We start from the raw sequence: 21,784 nt of genomic DNA, 5'->3' as shown, positions 1-21,784 counted from the left end.
TTTCAGAAATTTCCTGCCAGCAAAGACCATTGATTGGATGGGTGGGTCTTTCCTACTCCCCCCTCCCTCCATAAAGGCGGGAGGAAGGAGGACACAGAAGGCTGTGGAGGCATTGGGTGGCGTGGGATACTGGGCACACTTGGAACACGTGGGGTGACGGCACAGGCCCCCACGAGTGAACCTGGGGACACCAAGGCCACCTCAGGTTCTTCTGCGGGATGGAGAAGCCGTCCTGACCACCCCGATTCCCCACAGCCCAGGAAGGGACAGCCAGTGTGCAGCCCCCCAGCCCTGCGTGTCCACCCTGGGGACTATGATCTCCACCTCTGCTCCCCAAGCGCGGGCCTCTAGGCCCAACCGGAGTGAGGGTCCGAGGGAGACCTGGGGTGGGGTCCAGAGCCGGTTGTGACTCTTTCGAGTCTTTATGACTTGGGGGGCCTCTGATTGCTAGGGCGGGTCTGTGTGACCCCGACAACCCGCGCCGGGCGGGGCCGCGTGACCCCGAGCGGGGGCGGCGCGGCCACTCCTCCCCGTGGACACCATGGCCCGGAGCCCCGGCCCCCGCCCCCGCGTCTCGGACCGCAGCCCGGGCCTCGGTCCCAGCGCGCGCGCCACTGACCGCGGCCCGCGGGGATCAGCGCCCCCCGCGCGCCGCCGTCCGCGCCAACGCCGCCGCAGCTGCTCCCGGCGCCCCCCGCCGCCCGCGCGCCCGCGCAGCCCCACGCCCCGCGCCGGCCGCCGCGCCGCGCCCCCAGGGCCCCGCGGGCCGAGCACCCTAAGCGCCGGGGTTGCACAATGCGCCGCACCGCCCCGACCCGTTGCCCCGGGCAACCGCGGGACGCCGGGCGGCGCGGCGGGGGGCGGGGGCGCGGCTTGCGCCACCGGGTCGGTCCCGGGTGAGCACGCGGCCCCCTCCGCGCGGAATCCCGACCTGTGCCCCCGCGGATGCCAGACAGGACCCCGTGCCCCGCCCCTCTTGCCCTTGCAATCCCTGACCCGCCCTCCCCCGTCCCGGGACTCCAGACCATCCCCCCCACCCCACCCCCGCCCCCAGGATTCTAGACACCCCCGTCGGAACCCCAGAACGACTCTGCCGTGGAACGCTAGACCTTCCACCCCACCCCAGACCTACCCACCACCCCTCCACCTGTCCACGCTACCCTCGGGAGCCCAGACCTGATTCCCAACCCCTCGGCCCGCCCTCCCGCTCCCCTTGGAGCTCCAGCCTTGCCCACCCTTTCAGTCCTCGGGAGCCCAGACCCACCCCGGAAGTCTAGACTTGCCCCCCTCCCCCGACCCCGACCTGCCCTTACAAATCTAGACTTACCCCGTCCCCCTCTCCCCCCAAGACCGGCCCGACGCTACACCTTCCCTCCCCTCAACCTGGCTTCCGAGCCCAGGCCCAGGCCCGCCCCGCCCCGCGGGGATGCCCTCCCTGACGCCCCCTCTCCTTGCAGGGGCGCGAGCGGACGCGAGGAGGGGCGAGCTGCCGGAGGCCGGAATGGAGCCCGGCGAAAGGAGGAGGCTCTCATCTGCCTCCCTGGAAGGAGACCTGAGAGAAGAAAATAGTCAGTGTCGTGCTCTCCCCCTTCTGGCCGCCCGCGGTTTAAGGCGCGAACGGGGTGGGGGCAAAGGGCTCAGGCGCAAAGCGCAGGGCGCTGTGTGGACTAAGGGCGTCCAGGGGCATGAAGCTCCGCGAGGGCGGTCGGGGAGACGGGCCGCAGAGAGTGTGCTGAGGACCCACCTTCCCCGGACCACTCCTCCGCCTCCCTGCCCCCTCCACCCCTGCTCCAGACGCCCCCTCATTTTCCAGCCCCCTGCCCTCCACCTTGCTGCCCTCCAAACTGGCCGACCTCAGAGCTCCTCTTGGGAAACTGGTGCAAAGTCCAACGCTCACGTTGAGGCGCTATCCTGGAGGACTGAGTAGTGGCGAGCCCTTTCCTGGGCCCGAGTGAATCCCTGTGCATGTGCTCGTTCCTGTTGGTAAATGCCTCGGGGTGGAACCCCTGCGTCCAGGCCCGTGTGTAGCTTTATGTTAACCCGCGGGGGAGAAGAGGCCAAGTGGCTCCACATCCAGGCCAGTAATAGATATTGTCCTGTTCATTTTGGACATCGGGTGGGTGTGTAATGGCACCTCACCTCACCGTGGTTTCAATTTTACCCTCCCAAAGAGGGTCAAGCTCAATTTTACATCTCCCAAAGAGATGTCAAGCTCTTTTCATGTGCTTGCTCGCCATGTGGGGCTCTTTTGTGGAGTGCCTTTTCCAGTTTTTTGACCATTATTAGATTGGGTTGTGGGTCTTACTGAGTTGTAGGAATGCCTCGTCTATTCAGGATACCAGTTCTTTCTCAGCTAGACATAAATACTTTCTGGTAGCCCGTGGCTGGTGTTTTCAGCCACTTGATTACTTTTGAGAATCAGAACCTCTTAATTGTAAGGAAGTGTAACTGTCGATCTTTTCTTCTATAGTTAGTGGTTTTTGAATCTTACTAGGAAATCTGTACTCACTCCATTGTCCAGAAAATAGCATCCCATGTTTTCCTTTAGAAACTTTATAATGTTACATTTCACCTCTACCTCCACAATTCATAGGGATTCACTATATTGTATGGAGTGAGGTAAGGGTCAGAGGGCAAATGTTCACTCTTCCCCCATATGACTATCTAATTGACCCAGTTTGTGCCCTGTAAACAATGTCATCTTTGTGGAAAATCAGACATAGTCCTACTTTTTGTTCTCCATTCTGTTTCATTGATCTCTCTGCCTATCCTGAGTCCATACTACCCTGTTTTAATTCCAGTAGCTTCATAATAAGTCATAATATTTCATAGTATGACTTCATCATTCAAGACTTGTTAAGGTTTTCTTAGACTTGGCATCACCATGTAAGTTTTAGAATTAAATTGTTAATTTAACCCCCACCCCCTATACACACACACACACACACACACACACACACACACACATCCTGCTAGGATTTAATTTTGGTTACAATGAATCTATGGATCAATATGGGTGAAAATTAACATTTTATCAATATTGAGTCTTCCAACCCAAGAACATTTAGTTCTTTAATTCTTATCAATAGTATTTTGTAGTCGTCAGGGTACAGGAATGGAAGACCTCTTGTGTTAAATTTACTCCTAGATACTTGATGTTTTTTTAGAGATCACATTATTGAGTTTCATTTTCTAATTGTTCCCAGTATATAGGAACACAATTAACTCTGATATACGGACTTGGCATTTGGTGACTTTGCTTACTAATTCTAATAGGTAGTAGATTCATTTAGATTTCTTAGGTATACAATCATCTACAAATCTTTTCAGTCTTTATACCTTTTATTTCCTTTTCTTGCATTATTGCATTGGCTAGTACTTTCAGTATGATGTTGAATAGAAGTAATATACTGGACGTCTTTTTTTTGTTCCCACACTGAGGGGAAAAGTGCTCAGTATTTCACCACGAAGTATGATGTTGCTACAAACTTTAAAGGAATTTCCCTTTTATTCCTGGCTTACTGAGAATTTTAAAATGAAGAATTATTACATGTGATAAAATGAATAGTTATTACATTTTATCACATGATTTCTTCATCTGTTTAGATGATGATATATGTTTTTTTTCTTTTAGTCTGTTAATGTGGTGGATTATGTTCATGAATTTTCAAATATAAACCAACTTTGTATTCCTGGAATAAACTTCACGTGGTCATGTATTTTATATGTCACTGGATTTGATGTACAAATTTTTAAGACTTATACTCCTATTTTTATTAATGAGATTGGCTGTACTATTCTTTTCTTGTAATGTCCTTGTTAGGTTTTGGTGTTAAATTTATGACCACCTAAAAAGAGTTGAAAGGGTTTCTTATTTCCCTAGTCAATGAAATGGCTTATATAAGGTATTTCACCTCCCAATGTTTGGAAAGATTGATCTGTGATGCCATATAGACCTGGAGTTCTCATTGTAGGAAACTTTTTAATTATGGAATTAATTTCTTTATCAGAAATAAGCTTACCTGGATTTCCCGTTTTATGTCAGTTTTGATAAAGCTGTATTTTTCAAGGAAAATGTTTATTTCATATGAACTGTCAAATTATTGGCATGGGGATGTTTATAATATCTTATTATCATTTTAATATCTGTACAATAAGTAATGATGTCCCCTTTTTAATTCTTGATATTGATAATTTGTGTTTTCTTTTTTCTTGAGCTATTTAGATATTTGTCAATTTAAAAATTGTTTCAAAGATCCAACTTTTGGTTTATTAATAATTTTCTCTAGGGCACTTAGGTTTTTTGTTTAATTGAATTCTGTTCTTCATTGTTTCTGTCTTCGTTCTTTTTGTTTAATTGTTCTTGCTAGCCTCTTGGGATGGTAGATTAGATAGTTTTCAATTTGTTTTCTAATATATGAGTTTAAATTTATAAATTTCTCTCTAATCCCTGTTTTAGCTGCATTATAGTGCTTTGAAATGTCATATTTTTATTATCATTCAACTCAAGTCATTTTTGAGTTTTCACTTGATTTCTCCTTTGGTCTATGTTTAATTTTTAAAGTGTACCATTTAACTTGAACATTTGAGAAAATTCTGGTTATGTTTTGTTATTAATTTCTAGTTTGATTTAAGAGTTTTCAGAGAACTTAATCTATATCATTTCAATCCTTTGAAATTTATTGAGACTCTATGGTCTAGGATGCAATCTATATTGGAAGACACGTTAAGGGAAGAAAATATGTGTCTCAAGTTGTGGAACATGGTGTCTATGTACATCATTTAAGTGCAGCTGGTTGATCATGATGTTCAAACCTGCTACAGTCTACTGATTCTTTGTTTAATCTTTCATTTACTGAGAAGTAGGTCCAATATCAATATGATTGTGGATTTTCTATGTCTTTTTTTTTAGCCTTGCCTACTTATATTTTTATATACAGTGAAGTTTATGCCCATTTGGAACTTTTATTTCTTCCTGACAAATTGATCCTCTTGATATTAGAGACCGTCTCTCTTTTGTCTTTAATAATGATTTTATTAAGTTTTCTTATTATTGATAAGTAAACATTAGTATGTATCTAAATATTCACTAAGTGTCTCTAGAAATGACATTTTTTACATAACTAAACTCTTTTTTCCCATTTGATAAGAGGGACAATAATTCCTTAATAAAATCCAATGCCCAGAATATATTTGTATTTCCCCAGCAAGGCCCAGAGCTGGTTTGTTCAAATCAGGATCTGGTCAAGGGCCACCCACTGCATTAGGCAGTCCTGTCTCTCAACTATCTTTTACCCTTCTCTTGCCTTGTGCTTTCAAGAGCTAGACTCACTGAATAGAATAGCCTCTTGTTGTGTAGACAGTCCTACCTTTGGGACTTGTCCGGCTGTTGCCGCATGGTGGTCTCCTCTCCTCCTCTGTCGCCGGCATGACCCTTGTGATCTGGAGATGAGCTCCGGAGGCTTGATGAGATATGGGTTGAGTATTTTGTCAAGGCTCCTTTGGGGGTGGCGCTGTGCCCCTGATTTGCCCACCGTGTCTGGCTGCCCCGTCAGCAGTGCCCCTACCAGTCACTGGAGCAGTGCCGTCCGCACGCCTCCCTCGTAGAGCAGCCTTCCGCGAGGCCACAGGAAGGGTGGTGCTATGGCACCTGGTGACTGTCCACGTCCCCTGTGTGGGGTGGGGGTGGGGGTGGGGGGGTTCCCTAGCGAATCCCTCTGAGGTGGGACTGGGCCGAGGTCTCCTGGATCAGTGCCTGCAAAGTCCTGAGGGAAGGAGGCCTGGGCAGGGGGTAGGAGGGGCACCATGACGATGCTGTAGGCTGTGGCGGCCCCGGCCCCAGCTCTGGCACCCGCTCACCTTCCCCCTGGCTCCAGCTGCCCTTGGTGGCCCTCGCGTGAATGGCCGTTTCTCCGCACCGAGGAGGTGATGAGCTGCGGTCTGTGAGAAGTGCTTCCCTCACGGGCAGGCCTCCTTGGCCTCTGCGAAGTCCATGTCCTTCCAGAAGGTCTGCTTCGGTGCCTGTTTGTGCCCGGCAGTTATGGGTTCCCAGGGAAGCCGCTGGAATGCCAGGCCTCCCTGACGGCCTCAGGTGAGGGTTCTGTTGTGGCTTTCTCACCTCTGAGAATCTTTCCGGACGTCTGCACCATGTCTGGCCAGTCACCATCACGTTTTGTGATACTTCGGCGGTCCACACTCAGCCCCCTGCCTCTGTGTTCCCCTTCTACATCTCTTTGCTGTCCCTCCATCCAGGCTGTAAGTGCGTCAAGATGCCCTGTATCACCTGGGGCGTCCGGTGTCCCCGACCGGGAATCCCAGCTCTCCTGGGGCCCGGGCCCTCGGGTTCAGGGCCGGGCGCGCTTAGAAACCAAAGGCCGGTGCCACGAGGGTCACTGCCAGGCCGATTGTGGGTGTCTTAGTCCACCAAGAGCTTGCAGCCTGAAGGGAAATCAGGGCCTATGAAGACCTTTCCGTGTCTGTTGGGATGGGATTTATGATTTTTCTTCCTCTCTTCACTTAGTGAATCAGGGTTTGCTTTTCTCATGCAGCCTTGAGACTGCATGGCCGTGGCCGTGACGTAGTGACTGTGCTCTGCATCGCTGGGTGCAGTTTGCTCCTCGTTTGTGTATGATTCTATCATCTGTGGTTTCAGTCACACTGGCCTGTAACATGCTGGCCTCACAAAACAAGTAAGGCATGGCCACACTTTTTCTCCTCTCGAAACGAGTTGTACAAGATTAAGTGTTGGGTAGCATTCACCCATGAAGCCATTAGCCCTGGAGTTTTACTTATGGGAAGGTTTTTAATTACATTTTTATGCCTTTTCTCTTTTTTATTAGTTGATCTCACCAATTGTTTATTAATTTTGTTAGTTTTAAACCTTTGGCTTGATTAAGCCTCTTTATTGGTTTAAAAAAATATTTTTTAATCCTTATTTGAGAGAGAGAGAGAGAGAGAGAGAGAGACAGAGTGTGAACAGGGGAGGGGCAGAGAGAGAGGGAGACCCAGAATCCGAAGCAGGCTCCAGGCTCCGAGCTGTCAGCACAGAGCCTGATGTGGGGCTCGAACTTACGAACCACGAGATCATGACCTGAGCCCAAGTCGGATGCTTAACCAGCTGAGCCACCCAGTCGCCCCCATCCTCTTTATTGGATTTAAAAAAATAATTTATTAACGTCTCCTTTCTATTCATTTTCTTGTAATATCTTTGGGCTTAAATTTAGCATTCTTTCTAAGGTCTTCAGATGGATGCTTTTAACTCATTACTTTTAGCTTTTATTATTTTTGAATATATGCATCTGCAGCTAAAAACGTCTGTAAATACAACTTAACTTCAGCCCACGAGGTTTGATACTTGGTGTCTTAATTATCATTTGGGCGACAACTATGCAGCCCTTTCCCCTCTGCCTCCCTGACACGTGTGTATTAGGATCTGTGTATTAAACGCGCAGGAGTTTTCTGAGACATTCTGTTCTGTCGCTGACTCCTCAGTTCATTGCTCTGTGGCCAGAGGACAAACCAGAGCCTCTCTACGGTCTATTTTAACCCACGCTCCCTGCGTCCTGGAGGTCGCGTGCGTGTCAGCTGTTGAGCGGGGGCCCCGCGTGTGTTCACGAGGCGCTGTCCTGAAGATCTTAGTCCTCACTGCCCCTGGCTTGAGTTTCTGTCAGTTCCTGGTGGCTGTGCCTGCACGACGTGTGCCTGTGGCTTCCGTGGCTTCCGTGGCTTCCGTTTCTTGCCTGTCGTTCCGCTGAGCCTGGCGTCGCGCGTTCCAAGGCGATGCTGTTGGACTGTTGGTGCCATGGGCAGTTTCCTCGTGCCCTCCCCCTCCCCCCCACTCCCTCCCCTGTTCTGGCTTTTGTCTCCATGGGTTAATCTTGCTCCGGAACCTCACGTAGACGGAACCACTCATTGTCGCCTTTTGTGTCGGGCTTCGTCTGATAGACACATTGTGAATATTTTTCCCCCGATCCGTGCTTTCTATCTTTCCACTTCCTTAAGTCAGCCGAACGTTTTCACTTCACCAATTTCAACTTTTACAGTTAGTGCTTTCTGTGTACCTCTCAGGGATTTTTGCCTGACCCAGGGCGGTGCTTTCTGCCGGACGCTTTGTGCCCAGCATTCACACTGAGGCCCGTGATCGACTTCAAATTAATTGTGTGTGTTGTCAGGTGGGGGCGGGATTTGCTTTCTCCACGTGGACGTGTAGTTGTTAGAACAGCATCCCCACCGAATGGCTCTGCTGCTTTTGTCTGTATTGATGGGCCGCGTGGCTCCACAGGGCGAAGGATGGGGGGTGGGGGGTGGGGGGATGTCTGCTGCTGGCTAGCCCCGCCTCCGATGCTCCTGGGATATCCAGGCACCAGGCGTCCAGGAGGGTCAGGAGGCCGGGTGGTCTGCATGGAAGGCACACATTCCAGGGGCCTGGGGACACTGGAATTTAAAGCCACCAGACAGGATGAGATGGCCCAGGGAGTGGGTAGGGACAGCACAGCATGGAGTCTGAGGCCCAGGCCTGGGCACCTCCAAGGTTAGGGTGTGGAGAGAGAGGAGGGGCCACAGTGAGGAGGGGAAGGGGGGCCCAGGGGAGTGACCATGGGACCAGCTTGTGTGTGTGTGACTTTCGCACGAGCCGTGTCCATGGTGGAGCCCAGAAGGTGAGGGTGTGGAGGGAGGCTGAAGGCAGGAGTGTGCAGGACGGTGGCCTGCAGAGAGGAAGGTTTTCATTTGAATTTTTAAGGCGTTTGCGCTAAAACTGGGTGTGTGCTGATGGGAGTCTGGTGGCCAGAGTCAGGGACAGGAGCAGGGAGGGGCTGGTGGAAGGAAGGGCTGACCTGGACAGGTGGGGGGTGGGGGTGGGGTTAGGGTGAGTTGGGGTCATGGTCTCCAGAAGGAGAGAGGGTGCCCCAGCCAGAGCTGCCCACAATGCAGCCTGGGGAGGGGCTGAGGAGTTGCAGGAGGAGGGTGTGGGGGCCGGGGAGGCGGGCTGGGAGGAGGGCCACGGGGGTGGGGGTGGGGCTTCTATGATTAGGGCTCCTTCCCAAGTGTCACCTGTGTGCTTTTACCTTTGCCTTGATGCCTGTTTCTCTTCTGCAGAATTAAAACGAGGAATTTCCCAAGACTTGACATCTTCCCCTAAATCAGACAGATACAAAATAGCAAGACAATTAACAGAAAAGGCCATCAAGGTAAACTGCGCTTTGGGGCTGGGGGGGCTGGGGGTGGGGAGCACCTTTTTGTAAAGTTTCATTGATGTAAGTAAGCTCTACACCCGGAGAGGGGCTCGAACTCACCACCCTGAGATCAAGAGTCCCATGCTCTTCGGACTGAGCCAGCCGGGCGCCCCAAGGCGGGGGTACTTCTTAAACACGGAGATTTACTTAGGAATTTGGAGAGGGACTGGGTCGCCTTTGAGGCCCTCGGCTCCCCTGCTGCCCTCGCCTCCACCAGCCTTGGTTCTGCCCTGGCTCCCCAGTGCCAGCCCCCAGGTGGCTGGGATTGAGGAAACTGCTGGTGATCTTTTGTGGGGGCAGAGGGCTGCCCTCGCTGGGGAAAAGCCCGCGTTCTCTGGCTTTACCCTGCCCAGCTCAGAAGGCTGGGCACACAGGAGCTCGGAGGAGCTCAGCACATCACACACAAAATGTGCTTCCAAAGTGTGAACGCACGGCCCACGTGTGACCGGCTGGGTGCACCGAGTGTGCGCAGCCAGACCACAGCCACTGCACTGTGACGGGGCGCCTGCCGCCACCGGCCTGGTCCTGGTGGCCGCCTGGCGTGCTCTCTGGGGTTTCATGCCAATGGAACCATGCCAGCTCATTAATTTTCAGGTTTTCTACCGAAACCTAAAAACATGTGAACATTTGGGCTACAAATATCCCTTTAAGTATTGCGTTAGCTGATTTCACAAGCTTTTTTTTTTTTTTCATATTTATTTTTGAGACAGTGAGAGAGAGAGAGAGGGAGACAGAGGATCTTAGAAGCGGGCTCCAGGCACCATGCTGACAGCAGGGAGCCCGATGTGGCGCTGGAGCTCACGAACCTCAAGATCGTGACCTGAGCCCAAGTCAGACGCTCAATCAATCAGGCGCCCCTGATTTCTCAAGTTTTCATAGTACTCTTGTTGAGATGTAGTTCAAAGTATTCTATAATTCATAGATTCCTTTCCCTTGATTGTGGGTTACTTAAAAGCATAGTTAATGTCCCTCCTTGTGAGGCTTTTCTATGTATTTTGTTGCTGATTTCTAGCACGGGCGCGCGGTGGGTGAGAATGTCATCTGCATAGTGCTATTCCGTTGACGTGGGTTCCGACTCGCTGTATGCCCGGCATCGTGTGCGTTCACGTGAAGGCCGGTGCGGGTTCTCCATTCAGAGTCGTCAGGGCCGAGATGGTTATGTGCTCAGGTCTTGGAGTCTTGTTGCAATCTTTGGTCCGGGAGAGAAGCTGGTCAACGCCCGGTGATAACCGTGGATTCCTTCACTTTGTGGGAATGTCAGTTTTGGCTTTATGCCGTTACAGCCCTCTGAGTGGCTGCGTACAGAAGTACCTTCCTGGTGAGGTGACTCTTTTGGTAAATTACGGGATGATTTTCTTTAGTGGTTTATTTGTCCCAAAGGATATTTTGTCTCATATTTAGATCCTTTTATGTTCTACCTGTCTGTAGGCTCAGGCTTTTGATTTTCTCTTGTAAACAGCATTGATTGAGATTTTTAAAACTCCTTAAACACGGAGCCTTTGCTGCGTGTATCTGTAAGTGCGTCCTGCTGTCCTCAGGCATCCCCATGTGTCCCGTCTCCTTGACCCACTCAGTTTTTCCTGGCTGCCCGGCTTCCCCCTCATTGTGTGCCTCCTTGTGGACCGATGACTTTTAAAATTCCATTTCCCCTCTCTTACATGTTACAGGTCTTATACTCTGTAGTTCCCCGAGGAACTGTATTCTGTCGATTAAAATTAATTAGCTTTCCTAAAGTTGTTCAATTTAACTATAAGCAAGCCAGGTGTTGGGGTGGCCAGGAGGTCTTGCTGGGGCACAGGGTGCTGACACTCTCGCAGGTGGTCAGTGGTCATGTTCCCTGCCCACCTCTCCATCAGGGCAGCCCCTCTGTGGCCAAGTTTGTCCACATCCCTCTGTCCTGGTGCACAGTCCTGTGGGCGGCGAGGACAGACTTTGGACAGATTTTCTGAGTGGAAGGAGGCTCGGAGAGGCCCTCTGACCTGCTGGGTCTGTCACGTGGGTGCTGGAACTTGAACTCACGGCTTCTAGTCCCAGGCACACGCTTTATCGTATGTGTTCCCGGGTGTGGACACATCCTAGCATGTGTTAGCTATCAGGGCTGTGTAACAAATCACTGTGAACTTAGCCGCTTAAACATTTGTTATCTCACAGCTTCTGTGGGGTCCTCCGCTTGGGGTCTCTCAAGGCTGAAACGAGGCATCAGCTGGGCCGGGGTCTCATCCGGAGTCTCAACTGGAGAAGGACCTACCTCCAGGCTCCCTGGGCTTGTTGGCAGGATTCATTCCCTTGTGGCCGTAGAACTGGCTTTTTCAGAGCTAGCAATGGGGCAAGGTCTCTCCTGCTTTGAATCTCCAACTTCAGGGAAGCCCTGGACCCCCTTTTAAGAGGTGCATCTGATTAGGTCAGGCCCACCCAGGATGGTCTGTCTTCTGGTCAATTCAGTCAGCTAATCAGGGACACCAGTGAGCTTGAGCCACTTGCCCTCTCTGCCTGCTCCCACAAACTCGCAAGGCCCTAAGCTCACTGCTGACTACGCACCTGTTTCCTGACTGCCCTGCAGCTGTCACCCTCTGTGACCCTAACGCAGGTGAATGTGTCCAGGCTGTGCCCTCAGCAGCATGAGACCCAGGGGTTCCAGCATGACCATTACTCTCCCATCCCCCAGCTGCGAAAGCCTAGGTACACTCCACCAGCTGCCAGCTGCCTGCCTGGTGCCCAGGCATCTGCGTTCATTCCCACAGTGACTGGAGGAGTCCCCAGCCGTCCTGGTGCTGGCACTCCTGCCCCTCAGGCTCTTCCTGGGTGGATGAACGACTCCTCCCCCTCATCCCTCCTTAAACCTCGGGCACCCATCCTCTCACCCCCAAGCATGAGGGACTGTTGCCTTCGTCGAGAAGAGAGAGTGTAGATCGCACCCCCTCCAGGTTCTGCCGCCCCAGGCCCACCTTCCAGACCCAGACCTGCCCTGAGCTGAGGCTACACCCCTGGTCCTGCTTGCGCTGCACCTCTGAGCCTTTGTGCGTGTGAGGCCCATGTGTGCAAGGCCCACGAAGTGGACACACACCACAGAGGAGGACCCAGCCCCATGCCCGTGTGTGTGCGTTCTGGGTGTTTCCGGGTGTTTCCTTGGAGCAGGACGTGAGTGTCATCCCACCTGCTGGTGCAGTCTGTCTGTCCCTCCTGCTCTGAAGGCTCCTCTCAGAGAATTAGCTGCCTTGTCTTTCAATTCTTTCATTTAAAATATGCTCTTGCAATTTGAGGAAAAGAAGATTTTCTCCATCTACGGGCACTACCCAGTGATACGGGCCGCCCTCCGAAGAAAGGGCTGGGTGGAGAAGAAGTACCACTTTCTGCCCAAGGTCCTCCTGAATGTGGACGATGACGGTGTGGGGGTGACAGGTAGAGTATCGAAGGCGTCATGTCTCTCGGAGTAAGGCACGTGTGTGTCTGTCAGAGGACCAGATGAGTCACACTGCCCCGGAGATGCTGTTCTGGCCGCAGGGCCTGTGTCCTGGGCCTCCGCCCCATGTGTCCCCGTCACCCTCCTGGCCTGCCTTCCGCAGGTGACCACGCACTGCGCGTGTGCTCTCACGCCCTGGTCTGCTTGCTTCTCAGTGTCCCACTGCCCATGCCAGGCGTCGTCCTCCCGGGTCTGCCCAGTTGCCAGGCTCCTTCAGCACCCGCCCCCCGCCCGGCCCTCCTCTGGCCTCTCCCCGGCTCGCCCTGCCCGAGGCCCCGCCTCCCGCTCCGCTCCGCAGACGGCAGGTGCACCCTCAGTCCCTGGGGCCTGCGCAGGCCCGCTCTGCACATCAAAGCCCAGCCCCCCTGCCCGCTCCCCGAGCCCCTCTGCGCCACGCACGACGCACGCCCGAAGGCCGCCCCGCCCCACGCCGGTCCGCGACCCTGGCGCTGAGCCCCCGGTGGAGGGTTTGTGCGGCTGACGCTCAGCTCAGACGGGCGGAAGTGGCCCGAGCCCCGGAAGGTTGCTGAGGAGTCGCGAGTGCGCTGTGGCCGCGGGGCCCTGCCGTGCTGACGACTCTCCGGGTGTCGTGTTTGCAGAACAGAAACGTGCGGAAGGCAGAGAAAACCAAGAAGCGGCTCCGGAGAAGACAGATGACATCCATGATGTGATGGTAGGTCCCCCCGCCTCCTCACACTGTCACCTTCCGGGTGTCCTGGGGACAGGCGACAAGGCCAGGCAGGCCAGGCTGCAGGACACATATGCGTGCGCTTGCTGGTGTGCATCCGTGCACGGGCTCATTGCGGGGGGGGGGGGGGGGGGGGGGGGCATGTGCGCGCGTTCTCCTGCGTGTCCGTATGCTCCTGCTCTCCCGTGTGTATGTGTGTACCTGTGTGCGTGCTCGTGTTTGTCTGTACATGCCCTTGTTCATGTGCTTGTGTGTGCCCCGTGCACGTGCTTGCGTGTGTCCATGTGTGCGCATGCGTGCAAGGAGACAAGCTGTGGCTACAACTCTGTGGAAGCCGTGGGAAAGGACCAGAGCAGGCAGGAGGGCACACAGGCCACTTGGTGAGGCCGCGATGGTGCGGACAGGGGTGCGCAGGCGGGAGGCGGAGTCAGGTGCAGAGCAGGGCCGGGCTTGTGGGGCCTCACCCAGGTCAACGAGCAAGGTCGGCGCTGAGGAAGCAGCGGCTTCTGGAGACAGCACTGGGAGACCGTGCACCTGCCGGGGTGGGGGGTGAGGGGGGGACGTTGCAAGTTGCCTGATGTGGGGGAGGGGAGAAACGTAAAACCCTGCCCAACAGCTCCACAAGGAAGACAGCTGATACCTCTGATGGTTGGAAGGAGGACAGGTCTTCTGGGTCCCCGGAAGACCCCTGAGGGCAGCCGGGAGGCCAGCCAGAGTGGGGCACTCCACGGACCTGGGGCGATCTAAGGTCTAGAACGTGTGCAGGGCTCACAGAGGAGCAGTGAACAGACACGCGGGGAAGTGGGCCCAGCCCCGGATGCAGACACTAAGCTCCAGAGTTGACTCGGGGAACCCTGAGGAGGCGCCGTGTGGAGTCAGGGGGCTGAAGGTCCACACCCTGCTAAGACAGTCCGTCCCACATTTGAACAACAAATGGGACTTGCACCAGAAAGTGGCAACAAAAGCTAGCCGTCACTCTGGAGTAGGAGGGAAGGCCATGCGTCCAGCACTGGGATGGGTTTTAGGAACTGATGCTGCTGGCCAGCTCCAGGCTCCCTCTGGGCGCTCGTGTTGGCATTGGGGTGGGGGGAGCCCGGTCCTGCCCTCACATGGGGTCCAGGTAGGCCAGGCTGCGTTGCAGAACATTAGGTGTGCCCTCAAATGCTGGTCTGCTCGGAATGACCCTGAAGGGTCTTGAGGGTGTCAGAATTTTGGACAATGTTTTCCTTTCCTTGTATCTCGTTGGTGAGATATTTTGACCAAACAGGTGCTTCTACTTGTGAACAAAAGCATAGCCGCCAAGGCCACCCTGGGTCTAGCTCAGTGGCCCTGCCTCTTGCTCGGCAGGAGTGGGGAGGAGGGGGGGAGGCCGTCTCCCATGGTCACCCAGGCCACGAAGCAGAGAGTTCACCCCGTGCCCACGTGTGGCATGTCCCCAAACCTCACGTGGGCATCCACGGGCAGGCAGCTCACACCTCACTCAGCCGCACACTTTTGGTGCCCCTGCAGCTGCCAGCCAGAGCCCCGCACTTGTTTCTTGAGAGCAGGGCCCCTGTGTGCTGGTTGCTCCCAGCACAGCACATAGTAGGCCCTCAGGGAACAGGTGTCTCTACCTTTCCAGACGAGAATCACAGAATACACACTTTAAGTGTCATTTAAAATCTGATTTCCTTCACTCTTACTGACACCCCAACACCCAAAGATATGAACCTTGGATGTTGGGTTTTGATGAGGGTTTTTTTTTCTTGCCAGTCCAGGTTGGTCAAAAACGAAATGCCGTACTTCCTCTGGACCATCAAAAGGGATGTCGTTGACTATCACAGCTTGAGCTGTGACCAGATGCTGAATCACTATGGGAAGACGGCTTCCTTCACCACCAAGGTGAGTGGGAGGGCTGGCGGGACAGGAGCCCCAGGCACCAGGGCCCTGAGGCTGGGAGGACGACACGTGGACTGGTCACCTCCGGGCTCCTCCCTGGGACCGCTGCCTGGTCAGAGGCCACACCATGCAGTCTCGGTGTCCAGAGTCCCTCAGCACCTCAGCAGCCCCACTGCTGCTCCCAGGGCCCCAAGTGCCCTTTGGCCTGTGACTGTCCTCTGGGCACGCAGGCCAAACCCCAGGCAGGGCGGTGGGGGTTACCGGCACAGCCCCACCTGGGCTTTGCACCCCGGAGGGGCTCTGGGTCTGAGGGAGAGCCAGGCCACCGCCCCTGCCCTGGGGCTTCCGGCCCCTCCTGTCACCCCCTTTCAGTCCCACGGCCCCCTCCCTGCTACTTCAGGGGCCTGAGGTCCACCCAGGGTGGACAGGCCTGCATGTATCCTCTCGGGAGAGGCTGGGTAGAGGGGCTTCCTGGCAACAGGGATAACCCGGAGGCTCAGGGGTGAGGCTGACACTGCCACCAGTGCTCCCCGTGGGGGTCTGGCCCCTACACACCCTCGCCAGGCCTCCTGGTGACCTCCTCTGGGGTGTGGGCCGTGCCCGCAGGTGGCACAGTCAGGCCAGAAACCCCACAAAGACCCCCTGGCAGAGTAGCCACCAGTGTGCCCAGCAGCCAGTGGGCGCTGCATTTCCCGGCCCCTTGGCACTCTTTTCCAAGTGGGGCAATGAGCCGGACCGTGGGGTGCAAAACTGCCAAGCCTGTGTAACAGCCAGTGTTACCTTTGTGGGGCAGCCGTGAGTGTGCCCATGAGCGAGCCCACTCCCTCCTTCCTGGGGCCTGGGCCCAGCACCATCTAGGCACCTGGGAGGGGAGCACAGGACCTACCACCCCTGTCTCCTCCTGGCCTGCACGTCGGCCAGCACAACCAGCTGACCGGGGGGCAGGAGGGACTGGGAGGCCGGGGGGGGGGGCACCCCCGCCTCCCGAGAGCCCCTTGGAGCTGGTGCTGCCGGCCGGTGGGCGTTCAGGCTGGTCTGAGTGGACCAGCACACGGCCCGCGGGGGCCTGACGTGCCGCTGTCTCTGGAGATCGGGCTGTGTGTGAACATGAGGAACCTACCGTGGTACGTCCAGGCCGACCCTGACTCCTTCTTCCCACGTTGCTACGGCCTCTGCACCGAGAACGAGAAGCAAGAATTCCTGGGTGAGTCCGTGGCTGGAGGCGAGGCCACCGGGCGTCAGGCGGCCAGGGCCCCTCTGTGGCCCACTTTCTCGCTGAGGTGGCTGCGGAAGCCTTTGGAAGGGAGGGGGGGCTGGGCCGCAGCTGCAGGGCTGGACCGGTCCCGTCCCAAGGCCTGGGGGCTCAGCTCCGTCTCACGTGGTGAGGGCCGGTCCAGACGTTTCCACGGGCCGCAGCTGCAGGATGGGAGCAGGAGGCTGACGGGGGCTGTGGAGCCGAGCGTCAGCAGCTTGGTTCTGACTGGGCTTCTGGGAGAGGCTGGCGTGGGGCTGGTCCTGTGGGTGACAGGCTCTGGCCTGGGGACAGAGGGAGGACTCTTGGATTGACCCGCCAAGGGAGGAGAGAGAAGGGGAAGGTCAGGGCAGGTGAGCACTGCCCTTTTGGGGGTAACTTGTGTTTCCTGAGCACGGGCCTGGGGCCATGGAGATACGGCATTGCCCTGCCGTGTGATCTGACCCCACCCTGGAGCTCCCAGGAGCAGATGGCTACAGGCAGGACAAGGTGGGGTCTGTGCGGGCTGGAGGTGAGAGGTGCAGGGGAGGAGAGAGTGGTGAGCAGGGGCCTCTCAGAGAGACCCAGAGGGCAGGAGCTCGGAAGGGACCGGGCCGCAGCGGGCAGTGTGCTTGAGTGTGACGGGCAGAGGGGCTACGGGTCAGCAGGTGAGCTCAGGGTCTTCGTTCCGGTGGACAGAGGAGGCTCAGGAGAGAAGCTCTGAGGTCCTGGGGAAGCTGGGGAAGGGAGCTCAGGTTCCGGATGTTGCCCATGTGGCAGCAGCTGCCGGGTGGGCGGGTGGGGTTGGGGTGGGGGGCAGCTTCCTCTGCAATGAGGAAGGGCAAGTTTTGGTGAGAAGGTGTGGGAGTCTCTTGCGGACCTCCCCGAGGGCACGGGTGGGAGGTGAGTATGGGCTGGCTCACGGGGGTGCCGGCCGCCTCTCCGGGCACGAGCCAGCGCTCCGAGCCAGGCCAGCCCCCAGCTCTGCATCCCCAGAGCTGTCCTCTGTGCCCAGCCCCTCGGTCCATGCACGCCAGGAGCTGTGGGAGCCAGCATGTCCAGGGAGGTGCGGACGGGCTCCTGGGGTGGGCAGGGTCCTGGTGTGTCTGCGGGGGTCTTCTGTCCTCTGTGCGGGGCTGAGGGCACAGGAGCAGGGGGAGGTGGTGAGGGCGTCCATGCACTGTGGCCCCAGGGGGGTGGGGCGAGCAGGAGAGAGGCAGGGAGGGGGTGCGCGGGTTCTGCTTCTGGCCTGTTGACAGGGCCCACGAGGGGCCGGGGTAGAGGGAACGGCCCCCTCGAAGGCAGCGAGGGGCAGGTGAGGCCTGTGGGGCGCCTGGGCCGAGGACAGCTGGTGCTGGCCGAGGTCCCTGGTCCCCGGCCGGAGAGGGGGCGAGGCCTGGGTGTCCTTTCAGACGACTTCCGGCGGACGGTGGCCTCCAGCATCCTCAAGTGGGTGGTCAGGCACCACAAGTGCGGCAGCAGCGGGGAGGCCGGCGACCGCGGCCCCGGCAGCAAGAAAGGTGTGTGGGGCCCGAGGCTGCACCGTGCGGGGAGAACAGTGCAGGAGGGGCAGCGGGCCGTGCGTCCAGGCGTCCTCCCTCCCTGCAGAAGAGGGAGACGGGGTGGCTTTCCCACGTGGTGCAGAGCCACCGTGGCGTTAGGCCTACGAAACCCAAAGAAGTTGTTGTTGTTGATTTTGATAAAGCAGCTTTCGGTTCGCAGCGCACTTGCGCAGAAGGTGGAGGGATTTCCCATGGGCCCCCAGAGCCCCCTCCGCCGTCAGCGTCCCCACCGGCTGGTGCCTTTGCTGTGACGGATGCCCCCGTGTGGACACGTCGTTCTCACGGCGTTTGTAGCGAGCTGCGGTCTTGCACGCGGGGTGGGTTGGGACAGCTGCGTCAGGGCGCGGGCCCGCCGTCACGTACCAGACACAGTGCTTCCGGTGCCCTGACGTCCCCGCCTGGGGACGGGCCCCTGGCCCCGCCCCTGGCCACCACTGGTCCTTTCGCTGTCGCGGTCATTCCGCCTTTTGCAGATGTCCTATGGCTGAAAGCATACATATGTAGCCTTCCTTTTCTTTTCCTTTTTAAGTTTATTTACTTATTTTGAGAGAGACAGAGAGAGAGGGGGCTCCCACATGAGCAGGGGAGGAGGAGGAGGAGAGGGAGAGTGGGGGAGGGCAGACGGAGAGGGAGAGAGAATCCCAAGCGGGCTCCACGCTGTCAGCACAGAGCCCGCCGTGGGGCTCGAACGCTCAAACCGTGAGATCACGACCCGAGCTGAAATCCAGAGCTGGACGCTTAACGACTGAGCCCCCCGGGCGCCCCCAGACGTGGCCTTTTCTGGCCTCTTTCACTCAGTGATGTGCAGCTAAGGTCCCTCCAACCTTGTCATGGCTTGGTAGCTCATTTCCTTTTAGTGCCACATCACACTCCATTGTGTGGATGGCCCACCGTGTGGCTGACTTCTCCATCACCTACTGAAGGGCATGTTGGCTGCTTCCAAGTTTGGGCAGTTATGATCTGGGTGCAGGTTTTTGTACAACCGTAAGTTTTCAACTCGTTTGACTACCACAGAGCCTGATCGCTGGACACGATGGTAAGAGTGTGCTTTGGGGCGCCTGGGTGGCTCAGTCGGTGAAGCGTCCGACTTCGGCTCAGGTCATGATCTCGCGGTCCGTGAGTTTGAGCCCCGCGTCGGGCTCTGTGCTGACAGCTCGAAACCTGGAGCTACTTCGGATTCTGTGTCTCCCTCTCTCTCTGACCCTCCCCCGTTCATGCTCTCTCTCTCTGTCTCAAAAACAAATAAACGTTAAAAAAAAAAAAAAAAGAGTGTGCTTAGTTTGGGAAGACACCACCAAGCTGTCCTCCACAGTGGCCACACCATTTTGCACCCCACCAGCAATGAGTGCTTCGCGTCCTCCCAGCGCGCGTGGCGTCCGTGGTCCGGATTTGGGCCGTTGTGGCAGGTGTGTAGTGTCCCTTGTTGTTTTCACGTAAAGTTCCCCAATGACACGTGGCATTGAGCATCTTTTTTTGCTTTTTAAAATACACTATTTTTATTTATTTACTTATTCATTTGTTTACTTATTTATTTATATGTTTTTTAGAGAGAGAGTGTGTGAATTGGGGAGAGGGACAGAGGGAGAGAGAGAGAGAGAGAGAGAATTTTTTTTTTAAGTTTTTTATTTCTTAGAGAAAGCAGGAAAGATGGGCAGAGGGAGAGAGAGAGAATCTTAAGCAGGCTCCATGCTCCGTGTGGAGCCTGATGTGGGGCTCTAGCCCACGACCCTGGGATCATGACCTGAGCTGAAATCAAGAGTCAGACTCTCAACCGACTGAGCCACCCAGGCGCCCTGTGTATCTTTTAATATACTTCTTTGCCATCTGTAAATATAGTCTTTGATGAGAAATCTGTTCAGCTTCCCTACCATTTGAAAATGTTTATGGTTGAGGTTTAAGAGGGGTTTTGTGTGTGTGATGTATGTGTGTGTGTGTGTGTGTGTGTGTGTGTGTGTGTGTGTGTGTGTATTTCGGATAACAGCCCTTTACCAGGTGTGTCTTTTGCAAATATTTTCTCCAAGTCCATGACTTATCTTCTCATCCTCCTGACAGTATTGAGTCCAGCTTATCAATATTTCTTTCATAGACTGTGCCTTTGGGAATGTGTCTAAAAACTTATCGCTGCACCCAGGTTCATCTTGGTGGTTTCCCATGCTGTCTTCTAGGAGTTCTGTACTTTCGTGTTTCACACTTGGGTGTATGATCCATTTTGAGTTAATTTCTATGAAGGGTGTAAAGTCTGTATCTAAATTCTTTTTTGTGTGCATTTTTTTGCACCTGTTTCAGCATGATTTGTTGAAAAGACCACCTTTTTTCTGTTGTATAGCCTTTGCGCCTTTGTCATGGATCAGTTGACCATATTTTTGTGGGTCTATTTCTGGGCTCTTTATTCAGGTCCAGGGATCTATTTGTCAGTTATTTCACCAGTACCACACTATCTCGATTACATAGACTTGTGGTAAGACTTGAAGTTGAATAGTATCAATTCTCCAATTTATCCTTCTCCTTCAATATTGGGTTGGCTATTCTGTATCCTTTGCCTCTCCATGTAAATTTTAGAATCAACTCGTCAATATCCATAAGATGCCTTGTGGGATTTTGATTGGGATTGCATTGAATTTATAGGCTGAGTAGGGAAGAACTGACATCTTTTTTTTTTAAGTTTATTTATTTTGAGAGAGACAAAGACAGTACAAGGGGAGGAGGGGCAGAGAGAGGGGAGAGAGAGAGAATGCCAAGCAGGCTTTATGCTGTCAGCATGGAGCCCGACGTGGGGTCTGATCCCACAAACTGTGAGATTATGACCTGAACCGAAATCAAAAGTCTGATGCTCGACTAACCAAGCCACCCAGGCACCCCAAGAACTGACATCTTGACAATAAATCTTTCCTATTCGTGAACATGGGATATCTCACTATTAATTTCATTCTTCTTTGATTTCATTTATCAGAGTTTTGTAGTTTTCCTCATATAGATCTTGAACGTATTTTGTTAGATTTATTTATTTATATATATATTTAAGTTTTTGGGTGCTAATGTAAATGGTGTTGTGTTTTTAATTTCAAATTCCAATAATTCATTTCTGGTGTGTGGGAAAGTGATTAATCACTTATTAGTTCTAGGAGTTTTTTGTCAATTCTTTCAGATTTTCTACATAGATAATCATGTTATCTATGAATAAAGACAGTTTTATTTCCTGCTCAATTTGTGTGCCTCTTATTTTCTTGTCTCATTGCATTAGCTAGGATTTCCAGTATGATGTTGGAAAAACAGTGGTGAGAGGGAGGAGGTCCCTGCCTTGCACTTGATTTTAGAGTGTAAATTTCTCATATCTCACCATTAAGTATAATGTTAGCTATAGGGGGTTTTTGTATATATTCTTTATCAAGTTGAGGAAGTTCCTCTCTATTCCTAGCTTGCTGAGAGCTTCTATCATGAATGTGAGTTGAATTTTGTCAAATGTTTTTCTGTATCGATACGATCACGTAATTTTTCTTCTTTAGCCTTTTGATGTGTAATAGATTACATTAATTGATTTTCAAATGTTGAACCAGTTTTGCATACCTAAGATAAATCTTATTTGATTATCAAATAAGATTTGATTATGGTGTATGATTCTTTTTATACATTGTGGATTTGACTTGCTAATATTTTAGTGAGGATTTCTGTATCGTTATTCATGAGAGATTTTAGTCTTTAGTTTTCTTTTCTCATGTCTTTCTCTGGTTTTGG

The 21,784-nt window shown here is 53.8% G+C and overlaps 1 protein-coding gene across 12 annotated transcripts in view; it reads left to right on the top strand.

Moving 5' to 3' along the window:
• The first annotated feature begins 831 nt into the window (after positions 1–831).
• Positions 832–21,784, top strand: part of TTLL8 (tubulin tyrosine ligase like 8) — a 79,197-nt gene continuing 58,244 nt past the window's right edge. For 5 of the 12 annotated variants that reach the window (XM_042993573.1, XM_042993572.1, XM_042993576.1 and 2 more), the window contains exons 1-7: positions 1,139–1,568; positions 9,097–9,188; positions 12,494–12,632; positions 13,293–13,366; positions 15,134–15,262; positions 16,349–16,463; positions 17,903–18,010. In XM_042993573.1, the coding sequence (XP_042849507.1) occupies positions 1,427–1,568; positions 9,097–9,188; positions 12,494–12,632; positions 13,293–13,366; positions 15,134–15,262; positions 16,349–16,463; positions 17,903–18,010 (799 nt within the window). In that variant the 5' untranslated portion in view covers positions 1,139–1,426. Of the gene's footprint in view, positions 897–1,138; positions 1,569–9,096; positions 9,189–12,493; positions 12,633–13,289; positions 13,367–15,133; positions 15,263–16,348; positions 16,464–17,902; positions 18,011–21,784 lie in introns of those variants that run through there. The other 7 variants (XR_006220316.1, XM_042993580.1, XM_042993579.1 and 4 more) reach the window with 4 other exon arrangements.

Source organism: Panthera tigris, chromosome B4, assembly GCF_018350195.1.
Source record: "Panthera tigris isolate Pti1 chromosome B4, P.tigris_Pti1_mat1.1, whole genome shotgun sequence".
Lineage (NCBI taxonomy): Eukaryota > Metazoa > Chordata > Mammalia > Carnivora > Felidae > Panthera > Panthera tigris.
Note: the sequence above shows the minus strand (reverse complement) of the source record. Positions and strands in the feature narration are given on the sequence as shown.